The 26,413-nt window shown below is 37.2% G+C and overlaps 1 protein-coding gene across 5 annotated transcripts in view; it reads right to left on the bottom strand.

Moving 5' to 3' along the window:
* The window catches only part of il1rapl1b (interleukin 1 receptor accessory protein-like 1b), a 309,636-nt gene that overhangs the window by 116,348 nt on the left and 166,875 nt on the right, over positions 1 to 26,413 (bottom strand). For all 5 annotated transcript variants that reach the window (XM_058382346.1, XM_058382342.1, XM_058382344.1 and 2 more), the window contains one exon: positions 3,221 to 3,295. In XM_058382346.1, coding sequence (XP_058238329.1) covers positions 3,221 to 3,295 — 75 coding nt within the window. The remainder of the gene's footprint in view (positions 1 to 3,220; positions 3,296 to 26,413) is intronic.

Below are 26,413 nucleotides of genomic sequence, written 5' to 3'. Positions count from 1 at the left end.
AGCAGTGGACATAAGGGATGTGGCAAAGTAACAGTTGGACAAAAAGGCTCATTGATTGAAGATCAAAAGTCTGAAATACTGCAACATATCCCCCCCCTCTCTCTCTCGCTCCCAATTTTGCTCATTTATTTGCCAAATTCAGTGTCTACATGGCCTTATTTTCTCTTAGCTGAAGAAAAGAGAGAGAGAGAAAGAGAGAGGAAGGCAGGATAGGGGAGTTGATCATTAATGCTCCAGTTGTGCTGATGGGCACTATCTGCTAAAAACAATGCTTGCCTATTTTTTCCACCAGAATGCCCACATCTGCTCACTGTACAAAACACTAAAACCCTTGTTCCCGCATATACAGCCCGCACCCCCCAAACACACACACAAAAAAAGACTTTGGGATCCAGTTTGGTCTGGTCTGCTACAGTATATTGGCTAACTCTCCAACAACAAAAGAGCTCACAGATATGTGAGTGAAGCTCTTCTGTACTTTTTGTTTGAGAGCAATTGAGTGAGTGACTGTTCATTAGGAATGCTGAGAAACAAAAAGGCATTGAGTCTGGCTAGCAGCAACAGCCTCTGATGTATTGCCTCTGAATTTCAAGGAGCTATTCTATGATCTTTGTACACAAGTCAGTACATTTGCTTAAAACCAACTTTGATTAAACATACAATTTAAAACCAGATCAGTGTTGGGGCAACGGTTTGATATATTAGAAAAGAACTCTGTCACGTATACATTACAGCAAAATTCTTTTATTCACATATCCAGGCTTGTCAGCGAGCCAGGGTCAGAGTCCTGATACGGCACCCTGAGAGCACTGACTTTTACCTCAGGTGAAATCGTACTTCTTAATTTCTAAAACGTTTATGCATCTCACTGCTATCCCTCGCATATACGTCTTTCACCATCACACTGAAGAAATGGCAAACATGTTCAAGTTAAAACTGCCTTTTTTTATTTTAAGAACAGTGCTTGTTTTGCCTAACGTATTAGAAAAGAAGCTTTTGAAGTTATCTATTTTAGATTATAGTGATACTTTGTACATGCTTCAAAAGCAGCTTTGAAATGACTGGATTCTGTTCCCTGTTCTGCTTTAAGGTTGATTACAAATGCCACAAGCTGTACTCATCACTGTGATCTCTATCAAATGATTGATTGCCTTCTGCTTTCAATGTGAAGAAAGATACACAAGGGGATTTTTGTATATGAGGTCGTTCTTAAGGGAAAAAACAGTGAAAAATATAATTTGCTCATCAGCTCAATTTCTCTATTTTCAGCTTGTTGGCATTCAGTTCAAGGCATCAAGCTTCACTCCCACAGCAGGGTTAAACAAGTGCAGTGCTACCAAACACAGACTTATTCTGTAGGCCTCAGCCATAACCCACATATCAACTCTTGCCAGGTGACAAGCTAGAAGTCGGGCGAAACTTTCTGGTACTTTCCAGTTGATCTATTGCAAGGCGATAGAGCCTGACCGATACAGAATTTGCTGCCATAAAGTCCATTTGAGGCAATCGCTGGGGATATACAGCCCTTCAGGGGCAAGGGACACTTGGTTGAAGGGTTGTCATTCATCATTTTGGCAAGCCCAGCTGAGACCAGCCCAAATTGAGCATGCCTCAGGGCAGACACCAGGCGCTGAAACAAGTCACTGTCGCTGAATATTTGCAAGTGCTGTCAACAAACAGTGGTGGTTCATTCTGGGCAATGCACCAAAATCCTTAGCAGCAGGTGAGGAGAATTCTGAGATACGACTACTTACAGTAATCATGCAGTGTGTACAAGTTCTTGTCAGAGCCTTAGGCATTGGGTTTGGCTGATTTATTGACAATAGTTTGCTGATGTCATTTATTTCTAGCAACCAGAACGTTAGCAGAACCTAGTATGATCAAAGACCTCCAGAAGCACAATGTGTCATCAACGACCAAACACCCTTCACCTTTATGTCGCATTTGTCAGCCAAATCTCACAGTTGAAACTCATCTATCTTGTAAGTGGACACTTGAAAATTTCTTTGGCTTTACAATGACCCGAAGTCAGTCAGTTATTGTGCAGCACTGCACTCCTGATTAACTAAACCAGGCTAGCATTTAGAGAGTAAAGCCTTAATTCAGTGATTAGTTGTGAAGTGACTGTCAATTTTTACAGTTTTTTATTTAAAAAAAAAAAAAGCTATCATAATAAATGTGGAAATTGCAGAACAGGAAGAAAGAGGTGTTGATTAACTCAGAACAGCACTCTGCATTCATCTCCATACACAGATTTCTCTCTTCCTACCTCTTCTTTCCTCTGAACTTTCTCTCTCTCTCTTACACACACACACACACACACACACTCTTACTATCTCAACTTTCTCTCTCTCTCTTGGGTACATTTGCCTAATTAACTGACTGTCACATGGGCCATTTATGCTTCTATACATTACTGGAAGATGAATATTAAACAGTGCCCCAAACATGTAAAAGGAAAGAAAATGCAGGATCTCGACTTGTCAGTACTATGTTGAAAACTAAAATAAATGTGGCAGTCCCGTGAATGTCTCCATATGTGCATGTTAATGGAGTGGAAATGAAATGCAATTCATTCATTTATGAGTTTATTTTGCAGAGAGAGTTCTGGTGGATCTGAGGGCAGGAGTGTAGAAGGGAGCTGCCATTCAAAGAAGACTCTCATATTTTGCCTTCAGGCTGCGTGTCATCGCTCAATTCTTTCAGCTGTGCTGACATCTACACTGCAGCCGCATTAATTCATGTTGCGTCACTATGGAAGTCTTCTGAATTGCACCTAAGAAGGATGTAGGTCTTTCCTCTCCATTCTTAACACAGATGTATTTACTCTCCAAATGGCTTTCTATGATGTACACTGACCGCGACAAATTCATTTCCAAAGGCAGATGCCATAATGGATGCTTTTCACTCCTATTATAATCAAGTCTTTGACCTGTCACTGCTCGGCAAGACTATTCTCGTGTGGCTGCAATGATCCAAGCTTACAACGGATATAAAAAGTCTATACACTCACAACGTATAAAAAGTACATGAATAATAATACATGTTATTCCTATATATTCACACCAAAAACAGACATGCACCTTCACACAAGCACTGTGAACGTGCATCATACACATGACGTATCAGACAGAGGCAGAGGATTGACTGAGGCATAAGGATGGCCCTGATTCTCAGTCTGGCATTAACAAGGTGCTTAAAGAAACCCCAGGGTTCTTACCTAATTGCATCTCCATGATACTAATTTTGTTTTCAGCAGGAAAGATGATCTTTGGAGGTTTGTCGGTCAATGGAGCTGCAAGAAAAAAAAACACACAAAAATAATATTAATTCTGTGTCAATGCTCAGAAAGAGAAATTTTGGTTATAAATACAATAAAAAAGCTACGAAGAGGAAAACTGCCAAAAACCTAAACTACTGAATAGAAGAAAATACAGACATGGTAAAATAAGCACCATGGGGATGGTATAATCTCTCTGTCTCCATATTTTTTCCTTGGTTTCAGTCTCCCTCCCTCTCTCTCTGTCTCTGTCTCTGTCTCTGTCTCTGTCTCTCTCGCTCTCTCTCTCTCTCTTGCTGTCTCTCTCTGTAATGGGCTTTTCCATACATGGCCTGACAACCATTTCAAGTCAACTAATGGCCTCAGTACCTTCAGGGAAGCATAGTGTCAGTGATTAAGGCAAAGGATGTGCCACCAAACCAACATGCATTAAGGGCAGACACTGTGCAGTGCACGTCCACTGCAAACTAGGATTGCACTGTAATATAAACCCAGGAGAATCTTTAGTCTTATTTATAGTGTCTGAGAAGAGAGGAAAGCCAGCTATGTCTCATTCTGTATAGAGACTGTTCTTGAGGCAAATTTCCCATGATTCACACAATAGTTTAAACATTTAGATAAAAATGTAGGACAATAGTTTTAAATAATACAGTTTAAATAATAGTTCGAGATTTATTCTAGTCTTTACAGGGAAAGGCAAATCTAGGAATAATAAAAAAAAAAGATATAAGAGAAAGAGAAAGGGGGAGAGAGAGAGAGAGAGAGGTTGGGAGAGAGAAAGGATGTAAAATAGGGAGGCAAATGTATCTTCTAAACAGTAACAAATGTATGTTATAACCTGCTATAATGCAGAGAGTTCAGAAATACACCAGTTTTACCAGTATGCATTAATATTCATCACCATGCTCAGAATTCTACACTCCACATAGCGGAACACTATCGGAAAATAACATCTTGTCTCACTTTAAATAAAAATGTATAGCAATTTATAACCATAAACATAATTTAATCACAGCACTGTCAGTACTCCTACTAAAATATCTGCTTAAACAACTAATACACTCCTTGAAATTATTCTACACATTGATTTTGTTTGCTTTCTTCCACACACTGTTTTGCTCTGTCACAGTATGCGAGTCCCAGCGTTTCCTCTCACTTGTAACGACATTCATAATTCATCACACAGCACCGTGCTAATGCCATTAAACCCGCTTATTATTTCAACTGTTCACTAGATACAGTAGAAACTATGCATCATGGGTAATTAGCTAAAACGCCAGGACCTGCATGAGCAAACTGCATGAGTTATTTTATTTAAGTAAGGAATATAACATGGCGAGGCATGCTGTTATCAAGGACGGGGTGGTGTGATAAGAGTTAAACCGGGTTTACACCGTAGAATATATGGCTTGGTTTTTCTATAGCAAACACAATCATACAATAGCAAAGGATAATCTTCGGTCATGAGTTTAGAGCGTGGTCTTAGGATGTTTAATTTGACATGCTCACCGTCGGCCTGATTAGTGCCACTGCGACCAAAGACACACAAAATCCTGGCAGAAAAATCTCAGAGTGTGAGCACTGCTACAACAAGTCTAAAATTTACAGAAGAACGATGGCATATGATTACACAAAACTCCTGGGACAATGGAGAAGAGTATACAAAATCTACTGGATTTAATGCAAGAGCATTTGCTGCATTGTGGCAGTGAACAGAATGTCTCTATAACATCTAATCACACATACCACAACAGAACAAAAAGGGATGTGACACTGAAAGAAACAGAGCATGAATTACAGCTTCAAGGTGTGTAGCTAGCTAATTAGCTTACAAGTGCTCTCTTAATGGAGTTTATTTACTATTATGGACTCAGTGAAGAGTAAAATTTACTAAATATAGATGGAATTTCCTGGTTATACAGTTGCACTATTTGGCCATATAGTAGACAGTTATAGAAGGGAAATAATTTATAGTAACACTCTCCAGTGTTACCCAGAGAGTCTTCCCTTTTGAGTCTGGTTCATTTCAAGGTTTCTTCTTGATATCGTCTCAGTTAATTTTTCCCTGCCAATATACTTGCTATCTTATACATTAAATCAGAGTTGTAGAACGTTAGCACACAATATGTTATAGAATTCTTATTAGGATAATCTAACATAGTGTAACATGTAATAATTATAAAAGACCGCTGAAGTCACACAGTGTAAAACCAGCTTACCAGCCAGTTACCAGGCCAAAGTAGATTATTTTTCTATAAAAGCACATGAAGTATTTTATTCCTCTTATACCACAGCAATTTTCCAACACCAACAATTAAAAAAATATTAAGGAACACTACATCATATTTTTTGGTTATTTACATTAATGCTAAATCTATAATGAATTCAAAAATGACACTGATTTATAAGTTGCTCAAAAGCTCCTGGTCACACAACTCCTCTTGACGATATAGAAGGTCAGTTGTAAAAAGGAAATCATTTAAGCACACTCTCTGGTGTCACCCAGATCATCTCAAGAAGTTTTTCCTCACCACCACGTTGCACCTGGCTTGCTCATTAGAGATAAGTATAAATTTATTTTTAAATTCTGAATTTGTAGATTTTTATGAAGCTGTTTTGAGACATTTGCCATTGTTAAAAGTAATATAAGAAATATAATTGAATTGAATTGAATTATTTTATAATTAATGTTAGGAAACATCCACAAAACTTCCCTCATCAGCCTCTCTTTTTTCCTCTCAAAAACACGCAATTTGTTATGGTTTCAAAAAAAATATCCACCATATTAGCCTGGCCCTTTGTATAGCAACAATCATATCCGTCCGTCCATCCATCCATCCATTCACCCATCCATCCATCCATCCATCTTCTATAGCACTAATCCTTCACAGGGTCGCAGCGAACCTGGAACAGAAGTGCCAACAAGGCGCAGGGCACAATATATATTTTAGACATGCTAATTAGCCTGCAACGTAAGATTTTTGACAGAGGAGGAAACCTGGAGTACCCAGAGGAAACCCCTCAAGCCTGGGAAGAACATGCAAACTCTGTTCACGTAGGGCAGAAACAGAACTCCTAAATGTGGAGGTGCAACGCAAACATGCTAATCAATAAGTCATCATACCCCCAATGATGAACACTTTCTAAATGTTCTAAATATTAGAATCTGGTTTGCTAAGCTTCTGACCATTGAGAACTGAGACAGAGGGACAGACAGAAGGAGATGGATGGATGGATGGATGGATGGATGGATGGATGGATGGATAGATAGATAGATAGACAGAGAGATAGATAGATAGATAGATAGATAGATAGATAGATAGATAGATAGATAGATAGATAGATAGATAGATAGATAGATAGATAGATAGATAGATAGAAATCTTCCTCAACATTTCATCCATGAATTCATTATTCAAGATTAAGTGGGACCCAAAGAAAAGAGTGAGGATGCCATATTGATATAATATCGACTTTGGCCTTGGACTCGGAAGAGGTCATAGCAGTGTCAGTGATTATAAGAGAGGGCTGTGAGCTCTTCTCTCTAGAATACACCCACCTCAATTAACCAGTCAGTTACTAACAAAAGAGCAGGAATTAGGCTAGCTTCTTATCATTTCTCTTTAATTGCTTATCTTCTTCAAAGTCTCATCAGAAAATCCTCACACGGCAAGAGTTTATTAATAGAGTAAAAAGTAGAGTAATTATGTGGGTGGAAAAAAAAATAACAGGAGAGAGAGAGAGAGAGAGAGAGAGAGAGAGATTCTCAACTCTGACTTGGTCTGGCTAATTGACCAGTGTTTTTGTACAAAAATTGGTTCACTAAGCCAAATTTATCAGAGGAGAAAAGTTCTGTAGTGGACTGTAATGCAAAACAGGAAAAGAAAGAGAGTTAAAAAAGGAATTTCTTTTAAATAGACTATTGCGCCTGACATTGCATCAGACATCAGTAAGGCAGACTACCACATGGGATTCCTAAACTAATTTTGGGCTTTGCTCTGGTTTAACACCATCCTGACATAACATCAGCTCAATATTTTACCAGCACACTCAATTCCATCAGCTCCATCTCCAAAGTAAACCTGCTCCAGGGCAGTGTCTATGTTTTTAAAGACACCTGACTCCCTAATAGAACTAGAGGTTTTGAACATATGATTCCTGTAGGACTATTCCACAATAATGCTCGAGCACAGAAGAGAATTTATCTTTCAAGTCATTTCCATTCACTTCACAGTAGATTTCTCATTCAGATTTTTTTCATCTGTCCACTGTGAATATGTCAAATAACACTGTCAGTTAGATGTCATCTTCCAAAGGCACAGTGAATTATGGGAATTTTGAATTTTGTGAAGGCAATTTACTTTCAGCTGATTTGCTCCAGGCCAGAAAAAAATCTCCTGTTTAGCTCAATTGTGTAAGCAAAACCCACAACAATGTCATAGCATTCAAAAACATATTACCAGTGAAGATACCATAATCCCTAACAATCATTATGGCAGTACTGATTTTACAGACAGGAATTGACATCATTAGTTGAATTAATAGAATTTTTTCTTTAATAAGGCCATCGAAATCATACAAAGAACATACGTACGAGAACATACAAAAAACACCACTGCAAAAGGATAATGGAAAGTCCACAATAATTAGCAGTGATAACTGTCTAGGCTCATTTGAAAGGTCTGGATTTTTAAGTCTAATTTAAACTTTTTATTCAATTCAATTTATTTGCTTTTAACAATGGGCATTGTCCCAAAGCAGCTTTATAGAAGTATAGAAACAGGAAAAAAATGATAAAGTTTAAAATTAAGTTAATATTATCTCTAACACTTATCCCTAATGAGAAGACTGAGACAACAATGGAAGAGAAAACTCCCTGAGATCTCAGAAACCATGAGATGTATCAAAATAATTATAGAAATCATCACAATATAACACCATTATTCAGTTAAACTTCAGGGATATTAATCTGTTCAGTCAGGAAGCATAAGTAATTGTGAATCATTTTCACCTGTTTTGGTGCGAATGAAAGTGACAACAGCTGCATTGGAGAGGCAACAGAAAGACAACCCAAAAAAAGGAATGGTTTTGCAGGTGGTGGCCACAGACGGTCTCATTATCCTTCCTGACTGATTTGTCTCTAGTTTTGTGTTTTGTTAGGGTCCTTGCCATTACTTGTATTCAGTACATGCAACCCAATCAGGTCATCTTGTGTTCCTACAAAATGATCTCCTGCAGGCTACTGGTGTGCATGTTTCTGACTAAACTGTCAGAAACACACCCCGTGAGGATGGTATGAGGGTCTGAGATCCTCTAGTGGAATCTCTGCTGACCAGCATGGTGCAGCTTGATTGGCATTAGCCAGGGAACAACAGAATTGGCAGATCCACCTCTAGCGTCCCGTTTTCTTCACAGATAAGATCAGGTTCACACTGAGCACATGTGATAGACATAAAAGAGTCTAGAGATCCTGCGGGGAATGCTGCCTGTAACATCATCCAGCATGAGCGGTTTGGTGGTGGGGCAGTGCAGTCAGCCTTGGGTTTCTCAGGCTGCATTTCTGGGCCTTTTGTGGCCATAGTGTGGAGGCAGTTTTTGGATGACTAAGGCAATGATGCCACTCACTTCCCCTCATGTTCCCCAGACCTTAATACAATTGGAAACCTTTGGGAAGTTATGTATTGGAAGCATCCAAAACGGCCAAGTAGCACCAAAGACTTTCCAGGAGTTCACTCGTGCCCTGTTCCAGATCTGTGAGGAGATCCCCAGGACACCATCCACCATCTCATCAGGAGCATGCCTGGGGCCACACACACTACTGACTTACATTATGAGTTGCTGTGATGAATTTCATGCAAGTTGTATCAGACTGTCATTTCAATTTTTTTCTTTTACGATTTTCCATGTGATTTTGAATCCAGCCCACAATGGGTTGAGGATTTTGGTTTCAATTGGCCATTTTTCACAACAATCTAGTCTAATTGTGAAAAAACAGCAGAAGAAACACAGCAGAACAGGTTTGCTCTATCATCTGGAGATCACAAGTTCTTGTGAATCCAGACAAAGTCACAGCTATCTGTGGCTTGCTCCAAGAGAGCAAATATTGCTGGATGGGATGAGGGATGGCATACTCTCTTTCCAATCAATCACAGTGACACTAGCCAATTGTGGATGTCTGTGAGCTCAGGAATGCCTTATGTATGATATTGATATTAATGGGGGGGGGGTGTTTCACATATTATGCATTATGTGTAAATGGTAAAAATCTGTTTCTCACATTTCCTTAGATTTTGTTTCTGTGACTATTTGAAGTAAGAAAAAAATCTGTTTTCTTGGAGTTCAGTCTAACTATAAACTCTTTTTTCCACTTTTGGAATTTATGTAAGGAGACAGTCTGCCATTATGTTTTGTGTATAAGAACAACACTGAGGCCCATCCTGGCTGTACCGTGTTACCCTGCTAAGTGTTAATCAGATTTGATTGGTGCTGTCAAGGACAGATTGCTAATCAATAGTCTTATAAACAAAACAGTGTTTACCATGCTGAAAAAAATGACTTTGTCTTACAAGCTTAGCTTCATTAAGGCATGCTTTTATTCATAGCTTTTCCCAACAGTTTAAGTGGTGTGTGTGTGAGACAGGACACACAAATAGAAGTTAACAACCATGGTGTTTTTGTTCATTTCGCAGAAGGCTATGGTCATCATCCTTTTGGATGTTGATCAGACAGTTATTATCCCTTACATGAGCAGCGGTTTATAAGGAAAATCTGAAAACAGAGGTTGATTCATGCTACAGTGAACTGAGCAACTTAAAATGATGTACATGGCTATGGATTTTCTGCCTTTTTGGAGATAGCAAAATACAAAGCATAAAACCAGCATGTTTAAGGTGAACTTAACTTAATGTGGTAAATTAATTTTAATTTGTGTAGCATTTATTGCTTTTTCTCTGTGTGACATAAGAAGATAACTAGGTCTGACTGGAAACACTTGTGTAGTGAAAACCACTTTCTTAAAGAGCTTTCTTTTCTAGTTTAGGGCACTGGAATTGGCTATTTCTTATTCTTATTTCCCACTGTGGTTTTCATGAATTCTTGTCATTACTTAGCAGTCCACAGGACATCTCTTTAACCTCACATGATCATAAAATATATGGAGATTATTATGTTTGTGATTTGCCTCTGGTGCTCTTTAGTTGAATGAAATAGACACGTCTGTGTCATGCTATGTCACTCTGGAATGAGAAAGAAGGTTGATGATAAACATTCTGAAACAGCTTCTTTCCTCATTCTGCACCATCTGCAACCTCAGTCTGGGCTCAGAGTTGGATGGCCATCTTCAGCATTGGCAAGCTAACATGTCTGTTCTCTGGATGATGTATTGTCTGATTTCTGGCTCAAATATGCTGTGTGCCAACCACATACATTAGTATTTAAGTTAAATGCAAGGAAATACTGCAGAATTAAAACATTTACTGATTTAACTTATTTAACATGCTTCTGTAGTTATTAATTCTGTCTGTAATTACATTAGGTCATTACGACCCTTCACTATAACTTAGCAGATAATCACTTATGGATGGGATTAATGTGCTCCTGTGCAACTTAATGAGAAATTTGTATGAATACAAACCAGTGTGGATGATATAGTAGATTTTTTACACGGACTCCAGCCCTATCCCTGATGATAACCTTGCGAACATTTCCTACAAATTAAGTCATGCAAATTGTTACAAATTTGAGTGAGAAAATATGAGATCATGTTCTACAGGGGGTGAGAAAATATCACATTTTTAAATCTTATGTCAATGTGTTTGTAATGGATAATGGAGCAGTGGTATTTTATAGCTTGGGGTTTAAATAAATACACGAGAAACACTTTTGGATGACAATTAGGCCAAAGCTCTCAGAGTCTCTTTTTTCTTTCCTCGTGATACAGTATGATATACAAAATGTGACTGTACAAAGAGCAGAATTAACTAGTTTCTTTTTATAAGATGAACTAGGGCTATTTATCAGCTGCTTTGTACATGACAAGTGTTTCTATATTATTTTCAGAATTTTTGTATTTTTATCTGCCTCCTTTGAAATGGATGAAAGTTTTCTGCAACACTCATCATATCAGTGCAGTGGTGCACTGCAGGAGCAGTGGTGCAGTGGTGGCTCAAGTGGTTAAGGCTCTGGGTTGTTGCCCGGAAGATCAGGGGTTCAAGCCCCAGCACTGCCAAGTTGCCACTGTTGGGCCCTTGAGCAAGGCCCTTAACCCTCTCTGCTCCAGGGGCGCCGTATCATGGCTGACCCCTGCACTCTGACCCCAACCTCCAAGGATGGGATATGCGAAGAAAGAATTTCACTGTGCTGTAATGTATATGTGACAAATAAAGGCTGTTTAATTTCATTTCATATCACAAGACCCAGCTGATCAAAATGAGCACTGGAAAAAATACTGTAGCAGATCCTGTCATGCACAAAAAAAGTATTTTTTTAGTCTAGACTTTTGTTTCTGTAATACAGCTTCTGTTGTTGCAGCTTGTTTTGGCAAATCAGATGTGATTATTTATTATTTATCTCATTATTTACCTTCTCTGGTCCGATAATTTTGAGTACTCTCCACTTCCAGTTCAAAACAGACAATCTAGCACATTATTGATTATTTGACTAACAACACACCCTGTCATGTTTTATTCCTTAACCCTTGTGAGGTGTTCAGGTCAAATTGACCTGTTTTATACTAAAAAAGTGTTTTGCATTTGTTGAAAAATTATCCGCATTTGCAGCTACATTTTTGAGACATATATTTAATTTGTTATCACTAAAACAAATAACACTTTCATTGTTAAATGTGATCTAGTTATTGCAAACATTAATCACAAATGTTATCTATACTGTTTAGGATTGTGATAAAGAAAATATCTGTAAAAGACTTTTCCTGTAGTGCTTTTAAAATTCCACTAATATCCTGGTCAGTTTGACCTAAACAGTACCAAAAGGTCCAAATAGTAAATAGGAACAAAAGTGCAAACTACAAACACGACTATTTTAACATATTTGATTGTTTTGATTACTCTCCACTTCCAGTTTAAAACAGGTATCACATCTATTCAGCACCATTGCAAAACAGTGCATAAGCACTTCAGCTTCACTTAATGTGTCTTAGTTATGAACTAATCACTAATGGTTAAGCATTAAAAGGTAACTATTTTCACTCTTCAGTCATGTTAGCTTATCCAGTCATAGGGAAAATGGTAATAAGAAATTTTATGAAGTATGGAGTATTTTGTAACTTCATCTGCACTAATGGTAGTTGAATACCCCTGATATTGGTTTACTTTGCATAATTCATCCATAGCTGTGTAGTTGATCAGTTTGTCTATTGTTAATTGTAAGAGATCACTGCTGATGCAAACCAGATGTTGTGAACCATTCTCAGTTTAGCAATTGACACTAACATAAATGCACCAGTGTAGGTATAAGATGGGCATACATAATAACATGTCACTGCGTGTACAAGAGACTAAATGGGATTAGGAAACATTTCAGTGCCAGTTTATAACTTCAAATAAACACAAAAGAAATTATGACAGGCTGTTGAGAAAGGACATTATCAACATTTACATTATTAACTAGTAATAACATATTACTAGTATTTACTCCAGTGTCGCCAGTGTTACAAATAAACTAAATTGAATTGAAAGATTTATCGGTTAAAATGTGTGAATAAAACTATAGAGCTTTAAGGCCTCTATTTTCAGTTGTTTAACAAATTTCCCTCTTTTTTCTCTGTTTCTATTTTTGTGGTCAGAAACACCTCATGGTTTTTAATTGTACAGTGAGTTTCTAATCAGCAGACATTGTTCTGAAATAGAAATCCTGGTGCAGATCTAAGCAAAGAAAACTCCCTGAGATGACATGAAGAAAGAAACTGTAAGAGAAACCAGGCAAATCCTATAGTATATAGTGGGATTCTAAATCATTACAGTAGAGTAATATCAGAAAAAGGAAAGAGTTTGGAGGTCTGCTGGTGCACTGGTATTTTCAAACTTGCTACAATCCAGAATTGTGCCACTATTACTGGCTTTCAGCTCCTCTTACCACAAAATGATATTTTCCAGACATTTCTGTCCCATTTCTTCCAGCCTTGTTTAGAGGAAGTACACCAATGTTACCACAGTGAGGTATATCGTTCTGAGATAAACAAATGTCCATTTCCCCTAAATGAAAAAAAAAAAACTATATATATATATATATATATATATATATATATATATATATATAATATTTATATTATATATATATATATATTATATTTATATTATATATATATATATATATATATATATATATATATATATATATATATATATATATATATATATATATATATATATAAATTATTTTATACCACAAAGCTGCTCAATTCTGAATTTACATGATTTATGGTTAATTGTAATGCACTCATGCTAATACATCATTGTTTCTATAGTAACACAGGTTTTTACTTGTATGGAGGTCATTGTGCATATGTAATTACTGATATGGTGATTTTTTTTTTCTTTTTACTGAAAGGAGACAAAGCTGTAACTTTAATTGTTGCTGAAGTGAAATGAAAAATATAATGTTTTGTTCTTTAAATCGGTAGTGGCATGATAAGAGAATTAAAACACTCTAGGACACGCTATTAAAAGTAAATACATCCAGAATGTGAACAGTAACTGCAGCACACCAGCCATCATTGATTATTTGCCTAACCCTGCACAGCCACAGTCATGTTTTATTCCGTAAATCACAAATGAGAACAAGCTCATACAGTACAAATACCATACCTACATGTGCCAATGCTTTAAAATAAACTCAGGACACACACTCTGCTTCCACAACCCTGTTTTTTATAGTGTAATTACATTGCATTATAAAACCAACACACACGGTTCAGTGAGTAAGCACAGTAACCACTTTAAACACATCTGACACTTTATAATACATAACTTCTCAAACTGCTAATGGAAAACATTTAGGGTTTAGCCATATATATATATGTTTTTTTTAAGTACTACCAAAGAGCTTCAAAAACTGGTTTGTAAAAGTTAAATCCATAAGCAAATGTGTTGTCAAAAACAGACAATAAAACTAGGAGCTGAAAAACAGGCAAATAATCGATAAAATGATCATAAACACACACACACACACACACACACACACACACACACACACACACACACACACACACACACACACACACCCCTAACAGAGCTTAAATACACAGTGCTAATGAGACACAGGTGCAGCTAATTGACTGGGCTGCTGGTCAGTGAAAGGCTGGAAAACACGGCCAGGACCGCAGACGGACTGCAGTGTAATTTCACCCAGGTAAACGAACACACTCAGGTGTGATTCAGTCTACTGTAGTTGACCATTTTTCTAGAACATCATTTGTGCAGGAGACAGGCCCAAGATTTCACTGTCATCTTTCCAGAAAGAAAATGCAATGTAGAAAACAGTCATTGGCCGAGCAAAATACTAAACAATAATAATAATAATAATAATAATAATAATAATAATAATAATAATAATTACTATTATTGTTGTTGTTATTATTATTATTATTATTATTATTATTATTATTATTATTATTATGTTTATTTTGGATGATTCTTTAATTGAGGTTTGCATAAGTAAGTTTTTCATAAATAACTTCTATTTAATTCTGATACCAATACAGAGAAAACATCATTTATTTTCTGTCCCAAGCCACTGTAATTACACTTCCTCACTGAAGTCATTGTATTCATTAAAATGCTGCAGAAATTATTATTGTTGCATAAATGCATGAATCCACAAACTCTCGTGATTAAAATATCCTATCCCACAAGTCCATTAAACATTTACTCCACTCTGTTACTTGATCACATTTACCTCTCTGAAATACTTGGAATTAAATCTTATTTGGAACAGAAAGAAGAATAGCATTTTTTTCCAATTCATTTCTCTTCAATTTCAGGGATATTGTAATAATGACTGATGAAGTAATTTTTTTATATTCTATCTAAACGACATATTAAATTACTAATTATAAAAAAATAATAATAATTGCTGTTATTTGGATGCTAGCTCGATGCAAAAGCAAGCCAGTGTTTTTAAATCTTCTATAATGACCTTTAAAACCAGATATTGTTGCAGATATTGTTGATCACATTTTTAAATAATTCAATGGATGGACTTCTTCTTCTTTTTTTAAAAAATCTTTTTTCATATTTTTTTGTGCTATGCAGGTCATATAATGCATATTTCTGAGCACTGTGTGTGACGTTTTTCGGTGCTCATGTATTGGTTATACTGACAATAACAAATGTGGTTGTTTTGTTATAGAATCCATAATTTTTGCATAATAGTGGAAAGCTCTTGGAATTGATAAAAGCAACTTAGAAAAGCTATAATAAGCATAGACACCTGAATAAAAGCCAAGTATCTTGTTTAATACATACCATCTAAAAGAAACAGTGAGTCATCTCTCTCTCTCTCTCTCTCTCTCTCTGTGTCTCTCTCTCTCTCTCTGTTTTAGAGAACATAAGATAAATAAAACTTAATTTGGTTTCCATGTGTTTACTGTTAACACAATGGTAGTCAATATCAAGCACTATAAGCACTATGACGTCTGGTACTTTACTACCGTAGGTATTCAATTGTCTATGGCATTAACATCACCAAGTGATGTTTAATCTAAAATGTACACACAAGTTTTATATTGTTTTTCACTCATCCCTGCCATATTATACAATGCCTATCATGCCGGTTCTTATTTGCAGTCCTGTGGATCTTTTCTATTTCCTCCTGCCAAGTATGTTTTGCTTCAGTGAATCTCCACTTGCTTTTCATGAGCAGTGTCCTAATTTGTTAAAATGGCAGCATTTCACCTTCACGTAATTGTATTTCATCATCTGCTTGTAATAATGCTGATTATAAGTACAAGACAAATGTGAAACAAAGATACAGGAATAAACTATGCAGAAAAAGATTAAAACACACACACACACACGCACACACAATTACAGATTTCAGCTGGAAACACAGGGCTCTGCATTTGGCTGGTAGGCTGCCACTCCAGAGAGAAAATCTCATTATCTTAATTAGCTCCTTCTCTCTGAAATATGCATTGATTATTTTGTTTCATGAAGACATGAAGCACAGACTCAAGCAGGGCTTAAAATGATTAGGGCTGCATGTGCTGCTAAACAGACAGTAGCAGCACAGTTTGGCAACAGAGGCACCTTGTTTTGAACAAAATGAAAATTAAAAGAAAAGATAAAAATACATTCTGGAGGCTGGAACAGCTGTTGGGGTAAATCTTATTAACTAATTGGTCTCATATACAGTCAGCTCCAAAATGATTGCCACCCTTGGTTCAAAAAGGTTAAGGGAATATATCTTTGTGGTTAATTAGCTTAATCTCTCACTGGAAATATGAAAGAAAAAAAATCTATGTATCAGTTATTGGCACAGCTCAAAAATGTATATAAATGAAATGTAACTGAATCATATTCCCATTTTTAACTTTTTAAAGTCACTGAGTGATAAATATGAGGTGACACAGATGACTTTATTTATTCCCTTGTTTCTTCATTGCCATGTGGAAGATTAAAGATTAAGTTAATTAGCCAGGGGAAAAAAACATTAATCTTTATTCATCATTTATCAGTACCAACATTGCATGTGTGTGTGTGTGTGTCTGTATTAAAATCTTGATTATTACCTACTACTACTACTACTACTACTAATAAGATTAGATAAGATAAGATAAGATAAGATAAGATAAGATAAGATAAGATAAGATAAGATAAGATAAGATAAGATAAGATAAGATAAGATAAGATAAGATAAGATAAGATAAACATTTATTTGTCCCACAGTGGGAAAATTTCTACTACTACTACTACTACTACTACTACTAGCACTCACCACCACAGCCAGGGTTATATTCCCAGGCAGGGAATCAACCCAGCCACTGTGGTGTTAACTCTCAGTGCCAGTCCTAAACCCAGATAAAAATGGGAGGCTTGAGTCAGGAAGGACATCCGGCGTAAAACCTGTGCCAAATCTAATATGCGGATAAATATCAGATGGTCCGCAGTGGCAACCCTGAACAGAGAGCAGCCAAAGGTCAACTACTACTGCTGCTACTACTACTACTAATACTAATAATAATAATAATAATAATAATAATAATAATAATAATAATAAAATATTAATACAAATAATAATTATCATGATGAAAAGAACACAATTTTGAAGAAGAAGAAGAAGATGAATGACTGAATGAAGGTTGATTTTATGAAGCAATTTCTTCAAAGAGAATACTAATAAAACAATAACTGTGTGTGTGTGTTTGACTATTCTCTGGATTTGCATTAGCACATTCGATATCTTCCAGAACATGGTGAGGAGAAACAAAGAGCAGGATGTAAGGATGTGAAGGGACATTTACAGATCTCACACAGTGCTGATTAGTGTCAGGGTGAAGGTGGCGGTGCACGTGCGCACACACACACACACACACACACACACCCACACACACAATTCAAGTAAATGTCATCTCTGTGTTGGAATTGGCATCAACCAAAAATATGCCCCACAGTCTAAAATCAAGGCCACCACAGTCTATGAATTTCAACACACACACACACACACACACACACACACACACGCACACACACACACACAGTCCCAACTTATTATGATTTTGTTAATAGATACTGATTATATGAACCTAGTTTCAATCACCCACAGACCCTTATATATGTATATCATCTGTATGTGGCATCATGTGGACCTATCATGCGTACCATCCATGCTTATCTGTTTTTTTTTCTCTATTTTTTTTTTTATTCTGTTTTTTTCTGGTTTTTGCTTATCCTGTGTGTTAATTGCCTGATCTTTTGCCTGTCTCAACCATGACTTCTCATGTTCTGGATTAGCTTGCCTGTCCTAAAATAAAGCACCTTCGCACCCACAGTCATCTCTGCCTCCTGGCAATAAAGCTGAGATAGCAAATAGACAGAATGGTGTGTAAAAACTGTGCAAAACTCATGCGTATTAGAATGGAAGGAAGATGGAAACAAATAATTAAGGATGTGCGATTGTAGTAGGAATGAACTGATTGACTGTAGTATCTAGAATCTAAAATCTAGACAGCTTTGCATGTAAACCATCAGCGATTAAATTGGGCCATTTAAATGGCAGAAAAATTGTTTGCTGCTTATAAGGGTTTTAGACAAAGCAAGCAGCAAATCTCTCTCTGCTACACCTGTCTCCATTTGCTTTGCATATGAAAGCTAGAATTCCTGCTTAGCACAGCTTTTGATATGGCAGATGAAAAATCGCTTGCATTTACATTTACATTCAGAGCATTTGGCAGATGCCATCACCCAGAATGACTTACAGAAGTTCTTTTTGCTTCTCCATCAAAGTTACATCCTTGCGGTTCCCGTGTGGTAACCGGAATAACAACCATGCTGCAGATAACATGTTTAACCAGGACTGCACCATAATGCTATGTACACAAAACACAAATATACCATCCGTAATTTGTGTTAGAATTTGTGCCTATTCATTTTCAATGATAATTCAATAAAAAAGAAATCTGCAAGGGATTGTGGGACTAGGTTGGATTTATATAAATTAGTGCTACAGGGCTGTGCTGCCGTGGTATCATAGTATAAAGCCTGAACAGTTACCTTACTGTTCACTTTTATGAAATGCAGATTAAAATGCATTTATTATAATAACCCAATTTTTTTACCCACTCATGTTCCTTAATCCAGTGGTTCAAATCCATTTTTTGTCCTGTTGCAACTCCCTAAACATTTCACAACTACATCCCTCTGGACTCGCCCTAAATCGTACTACCAGCTTTTCTCCACTGAGCAGATGTAATTGGTTTGAAAGCTCTGGCTGTGTAACCCACTAGTGCTGTAAACATGTGAATTTACAACCTCTAAATTATCATACATGATGGAGATCAAACACCCAAAAGAACATAGCAACAACCATCTATTTGTGTGTATTTGGCTTTTTAGACTTTTTTCGCTATTGTTGGATTACAAATTTATAAAATGTTAAATCTAGGTTCCAACGTAATAGTATATAAACTAAAAAGTTATGTACATTGGGTTTTACATTTTAAGGTAAACATGATGACATTCTAAGAAGATCAAGTCTGGCAGCCCAGGTGTCTGAGACATTAACTTTTTGTCTGTATGTACTTCCTGACCACTGGGCAGGGTCCCAGGTTAAATGTGAATACTAATCTCAAGGCCAGGCTGTGCCTTTGTCTCTATGATAATGTGAAGGTCTGGGTGATACTGTCAGGCTGATTGGATTAGCACCTATGCATTTGAATGACACTGTTATGCTGATGAGATCAGGGCTGGGGAAATTCCGTTACCGGGCTGATTCCTGTACTGCAGTTGCATGCTTTTTTTAGATTGTCTCCACCTCTATGTATCCCTCCCCCTGGAAAAGTATAAATTCTACAGAGGTGAAACTATAGTCAGACTTGGATGACTACAGCGACGCACAGTGAGTTCTCAATAAAGAGTAACTTCTGCTTGAAAGATATCCCAACGTCTCCTGGTCTCTGCTTCGACAAGGAAAAAGTTTCCAACACTATTTAAAACCAATGTTTCAGGTTTATTGCCATTGTCAAAAACAGCAAAATTTCAGCTGCAAAGCTTAACACACTTCTTTATGGCAGTGGTCTAAACCGAAGTGATCATGACTATATCCTATTCTTTCTGAAGGCTCTGCTCTTTACATTTAGCACTTCACAGGATCTCCCTCTATAATGGTAAAAAGCACAGAGCATTTGGTTTGCACATGAACATCGCTAGTGTTTTATTGTCGCACAAAAATTTTCACCATTTAATAAAGAAAAGATAAACTAAGCAACAGAAACTGGCTAGGAATTTCATTTAGATGCTTCTGATTTCATACATTTAAAGAAGCAAAAAAAAAAAAAAACACACACACACAAATAGCTATGGTCTGTTTTGTGATAAAAAGATGAAATATTTCAGAGACCTTGCTTGCTTCAGCACTAATTTCTCCTGTCATGGTCAAAATCATAAAGCTTATCCTGGGAACATAATATATTCTTACTAAAAGTAATGTGTTTTACTTAATCTTGACCTATATTTATAGATTAGCTCAATGTTACTAAACTTTCTGTATAAAAATTGCATAAGGAATATCACCAGCAAAGATTCCACTGGTTGTTCACTCTCGAAAACATTTTTATCCTTTGTAATAGAAGACTTTTCATCACTCCAGTATGGAATGACTAGCTGCGGTGGGTGTGTCACCCTTCAAAGCGCTTTGCGTTTTTCACTTCAGAATTGCCTAAAGTGCAGCAACTACATAGTGCTGATCAATCAAGACTTGGGAGCCAGTGTGCTGTTGTCCGACCGCAAATGATGGTCTGCATAGATCGTTCCTTCTGTCAGATCTTTCTCCCAAAAAGTCATTCAAGAAAATAGAGCATCATCTCAATGCTCGAATACTTTGAAGTACTTCAGCTTCATGATTGTAATGATAAATTCTAAAATAAAAGTCATCTGACAGAAGGTCTTTTTCAAGCCTTCTCTGCTATAGGTGAGATAAAAGAAAGTAGCAACTGAACTGCATTAAAAAGGTTAAAATAGCACATCTGCTGTTTGTTAATTCAACCAAAAGGTAGCTAGGCAACAGAAATAAAAACCGATATTTATTTGAAATCCACACTTTCATGATGAAGAGATTCACTTGTAACCTAGTTGTACTCAGATATGCCTCTGACACGGTGTACACAACAAGCGGTGTGTAAAAGCCACAGGGAGCTGAGAGAGACATCTGTGCATGTATTCTTATTATCAACCTACAGACTACATATCTGTACAACAAACTATGCACTACGCACCATACACTCCGGTTCGTACAGAACGTTTCAATACACTAAGATTTGCACAGGACTCATAAACACACAGTTTTTGCACATCACCTCACTAGGTCTTTAAACTCTTGTTTTTTTGCGCATTACTTATCTTATATTCCTTAAATCTCTGTATTTATTTATTGATTTTTTTTTTTCTATTGTCTGTACCGCTTATCCAATCGATTCTTGGTTCACAGGGAGCCTGTGCCTATCTCAGGCGTCATCAGGCATCAAGGCAGGATACACCCTGGACGGAGTGCCAACCCATCGCAGGGTACACACACACATGCACGCACATGCTACGGGCAATTTAGAGACTCCAATCAGCCTAGAAGCATGTCTTTGGACTGTGGGTTATTGTCATATTTTGTTATCTATCTATCTATCTATCTATCTATCTATCTATCTATCTATCTATCTATCTATCTATCTATCTATCTATCTATCTATCTATCTATCTATCTATCTATCTATCTATCTATCTATCTATCTATCTATCTATCTATCTATCTAGGGGTAGAAAAAAACTCTGACTATGAATAATAATACCCAGGAGAATTGACCAGCATTTTATCTATTATTTCAGCAAATGGTAGTGACTCTGAAAACACTTCACCTGGGAAATGGGAGATTATCTGCCCATCACAAGGCAAGCACATGAATGTTTGCCACTCAGTGTTCACATGTCTGTCTCAAATGATCTGATCACAAGTGGACAGCTGTAATGTATAGTGTTTTACACCAGCCATTTTGAATGCATCTCTATTGACCACTTGTGATCACATTATATATATCATTTTTGCTGACAGAAGGGTACTGTACACATTTGTAATGTCAATCATATACTACATTCATTTTCAATCTCATGTACTGGACCTGTTTCAGATGTTTCAACTGTATGGTCTGTTCACAAACTTGTGAAATGGTAGATGGGATGTACATTTAGCCACTGCTTTTAGCAAATTATTTATCTATTTGCTTTTGTCCATAACAGAGGAAAACTGTACCATTCAGCTCAATTTCCAAAACATTTTGCAATTATGATTTTTTTCCTGTTATGCAGTCAATTATGTCATCTTTCATTGCTGTTTTTTATTACCTTTGATGCACATTGTAGTGAATAGAGTCACTGTGGCAATGGCAGCATTTGTTTGAATATTATTGTCTCTTACCATTTAACATGATAAATCTAACATTTGAACTGCTTCCACTGAAGGATGTACCATTAAAACTTCATCATCAAACAACAGCAGCTTTTGTGGATAGTGCTGCTGTAGCACAGCTCCAGGATCCCTGGTTCAATCCAGATCTCATTTCTGTGTGGGTTTTGTCCAGGTTTTCAAGGTTACCTCCCAAAACACTAAACATTGCCTACTATGTGAATAAGCATATGAAAGAGTATATGGATGGTGCCATGTGAAAGAATGGTGAACTATCAAAGGTTTTTTCCACCTTGTGTCCAGTGTAGGCCCCAGAGCCACAGTGACTAATGTGGATAAAGCGCTGAAAGAATGAAATCTCATTGTTAACATACAGTCAGAGAATACAGTCACAACAATTGAAGGTGTGGTGAAACATTACAGTACAGAACTCACTGAAGATCACAGAACATGAGCTTACCTTCACCTTTCACCTACACTGTGTTAACCAATAAGAAGATCAGACGTTAAGGCACATTTTAAATTGTTTCTGTATCTGCATAATATCTAAAGTGATCCACCAAGGTGAATGTATGGTACTTACACCAAGCTCATGCCTATGTGTTACTGCGAATTCATCTCCCTGTTAAATGCCATTTTCAAATTACAATGTAGGTGAAGTGAAACCTTGAGGGACTTTTGCTGTATTTAATCTACAGATTTCTTTGGGGCTGGTAAGTGACTCTGCCGGTGTCCTCCTTATTTCCAACACTCTGATCACAGGCAGCAGTGAGCTGGGATTTAAAAGGTGAGGGTCTGATGAATGTAAAACTTCTGATCATTCATCCAAAATTCAATTTCTGCTCAGAAGAGTAGTGACTGCCATATTTTCGGGACCATTATTCTGCAGAAGAAGTGCAGTGGAAAGGGGGAAAACTAATGAATTGCCAGTTGAGGTATTTGCATGGCTGCCCTCGGCTCTCCCCTCCACTCTCTCTTGCATTAAGGCATTAAGGCTCTCTTGAGTCAACTCATCAACATGAGTGTAACACAAACAGTCTATTGATTTTTTTTTTCTTTTTTTCACCAAATGCTGTCTTGCAATATTAAGAAAGCATAATTTATCACATACATGAGTAATGGAGCAGTGTAGTAAAAATACCCTGATTTGGTGCAAGTAAATGTTATATACACAGACCTACAGCTCACTCTGCCTTGCTTTCTGTCATACATACACTGACACACACACACACACACTCACACAGACACAGGTTTTAAATCAGCCTCAGTCTTGGCCCAGCTCAGCCATTAAAGTGGGATATGACTCATACTGGGCACAGACTGCAGTGCTGGATGCTCACTAAATCTGACCTAACACTGTTCCAGAACACATGAGTGTGGAGAAACAGTAGGAGCGGAGGATTACACGAGGACCAGTCAGTGCCCTCGGACATCAAAGATCTTCCTTTTCCTGATCGCCTTTCCTCCATCATTCTGTTCCTACTACCACTGTTGTTTCTACAGCTTTCTCATCTCTCACCATTGTATCTTTACCTTTATACTTATCCTGCATTTCATTATTTCTTCTCTCAGTAGAGGCTTCTATAATGATAATGGCCCCAGGAGAGGACAGATTGTAGAAGTGGCCCTTAAGGAACACCATCCTTTTGCCTCTCTCTCTCTCTCTCACACACACACACACACTCTCTCTCTTTCTCTCTCTATCTCTTACTCACCAGATGGTGTAGTTTTCATTTCAAACGCCTGGTATTTCCTTATTAACCTCATGCACTCATGAGCATGGCTGACTGCCTATAACTATCACTACCGGCACTTCTCTCTTCTCCATGTGGAAAAAGGCCAGATTTGGTCTAGTGTTCATTACTGGCCACTGCAAAATGTGAAAACAGTAGGAAAGCCAATGAATCTAAACTGAATAGACATATTTATACACCAGGGCATATAGAGATTGTATTTATTGTGATATTTTCACACCTATTGTCTGAATCAGAGTGAAATTTATACTTCTGTGTTTTTGGGTTTTTTTGGCTATTTGGTTTGTTTCACCCTCAGAACCCCTACCTCTCACATTCTTGCTCATAAGTAAACAAACCACAACCCTAAAAACATCTGCTGGAAAGAGGTAGGGCAAAAATTTCATAAAATTTCAGCATCTTTTTTTTCTCAGTCCATATTTTCTGTGTCATTAGGTGTCACTCTGTGACTTTGTTGAAAGGCTTCAGTATGCATACAAGGATGTGTAATTTATCCTGAAAGTTTGGCGAGCCACTTAACTGAGCTACTTAAGTGCATTAGTACAGACTAATGAAAAGGAGAGAACACCTCTGCATACCCACAGTCCATCATGATAATTTTTTGACACTATCAGAAGCAAGTATTTCGGCTGATCTGTGAAACTGCATAAAAACTTTCATTCAGGTGTGCCTACATATTTTTGCACTATTAGCAGACTGTATGATACTTTGGCAGTGTACTGTTCTGTTTTGTTCCTGTTCCACAACAGCATTGTTCCACATCCTTGCAAATTTCTCATCTGAAGAAAAGTTGATCTGTCATCTGTCAAATTTTAAGAGCATGCTGCACGCAGACATGAGGCTGATTATAAATAAACTAAAAGTGCTTGAAATGTAAATTCAATGTCACAACATGGGCAGTAGAACTTTCATGACAAATGTGAGTTTATGCATTGTGGTAAAATACCATACCAAGTTCTCTAGACTCATATAATGCTTGAATATTGCTGTTGAAGGTGATAATATCCTGGGCTTTGAATGTGGTAAAAAGCTTCTCTCCTTTCCTGCATCACTCTGTCTTCCTATGGCTCAGTCAATATAACGAGTGTGTTGCTTATTATGTTTCTCTCTCTCTCTCTCTTTTTTCCACTGCTTTGTCTGTCTGTCTGTCTGTTTTGCTGACTGAGGCCGCTTGGCACACTGTGCTGCTTAGTGAGCTTACTAATCACCATCAGGGGTTGAAGAGCTATTCTCTGTGGGGGTTCCTTTAACAAATGTCAGACTGAAAAAGAAGAGGGAAATGTTCTCCCTACAGCTTCGAACATCACAGAAACCCAGCCAGGCCTAGCACTGAGGCATATAAAAGCACTCCACTTTTAAACATGGGTGCTTCTGCAACTCCAGCAAGCCTCTTTTGTTCCAGTCAGGTGAAAATGAGCAGGAGAGAAAAGCAGCATCTTTCTGAATATAATTGGATCCCGTTGGTTTTGGGCAATAGCGAAGAGACATGCTCAGACGAAAGTCAAACCGCAAAGAACCGAGGTATATGAATATTGTGTTGATCATCTCTGATACAGAGTTGGCTTTTTATCCTCAAAGGAGCCTGTTAAAAAACTAAAGATGCACTGCCACATAGTCAAATCAAATCAAACATATGGTTATTATAGTCATTAAAGTTAAAGTTGTCAGTTCACGTCAACTGCTGCCAAATGAAAGCTCCCTTATTTAAATAAATCTCCGTAATCTGTGATAAAACAATCCAACCGCAATGGAATTAAGCAACTTCAATAGCCTGCAAAACGAAGAGAGAGTAGCCTTGAAGCCAGTGGTTGACTTTTTGACCGTATTTATAACAAAGAGAATGGCTTCAAAAGGCTGGAGAATGGGCCTACACTGTGAATTTGTTTACCAAATGAACCAAATGACCTTCTGAAACTCCCACTTTCATCTCATTAGCTAAAACTACCACCTTAACAGATTTAATCAAACATGTGCTTTACTTGGATAATTAGTCCAACATAAAGACCACATTCAGCATTATCATCATTAGAATTATTGCACTGTCTCCATGTGTACCCCCATAGTATAATGCTAGCACCACAATGCTTTACCATATGGATGGTATTATCAGTTGATGATCAGTTCCTGTTTTTTGTTGGATGTAGCATCTGGAGTTCAGCCCAATGAGTTGGGTTTTTTTTTTTATCTCACTTGACCAGGGAATATTTTTCCTAATGCCTTTTAAGTGCCTGCCATATGCATTTTATTCAGAAGTGGC

Source organism: Hemibagrus wyckioides, linkage group LG27 (assembly GCF_019097595.1).
Source record: "Hemibagrus wyckioides isolate EC202008001 linkage group LG27, SWU_Hwy_1.0, whole genome shotgun sequence".
NCBI classification, from domain to species: Eukaryota; Metazoa; Chordata; class Actinopteri; order Siluriformes; family Bagridae; genus Hemibagrus; species Hemibagrus wyckioides.
This window is presented reverse-complemented; position numbering and strand designations above follow the sequence as displayed.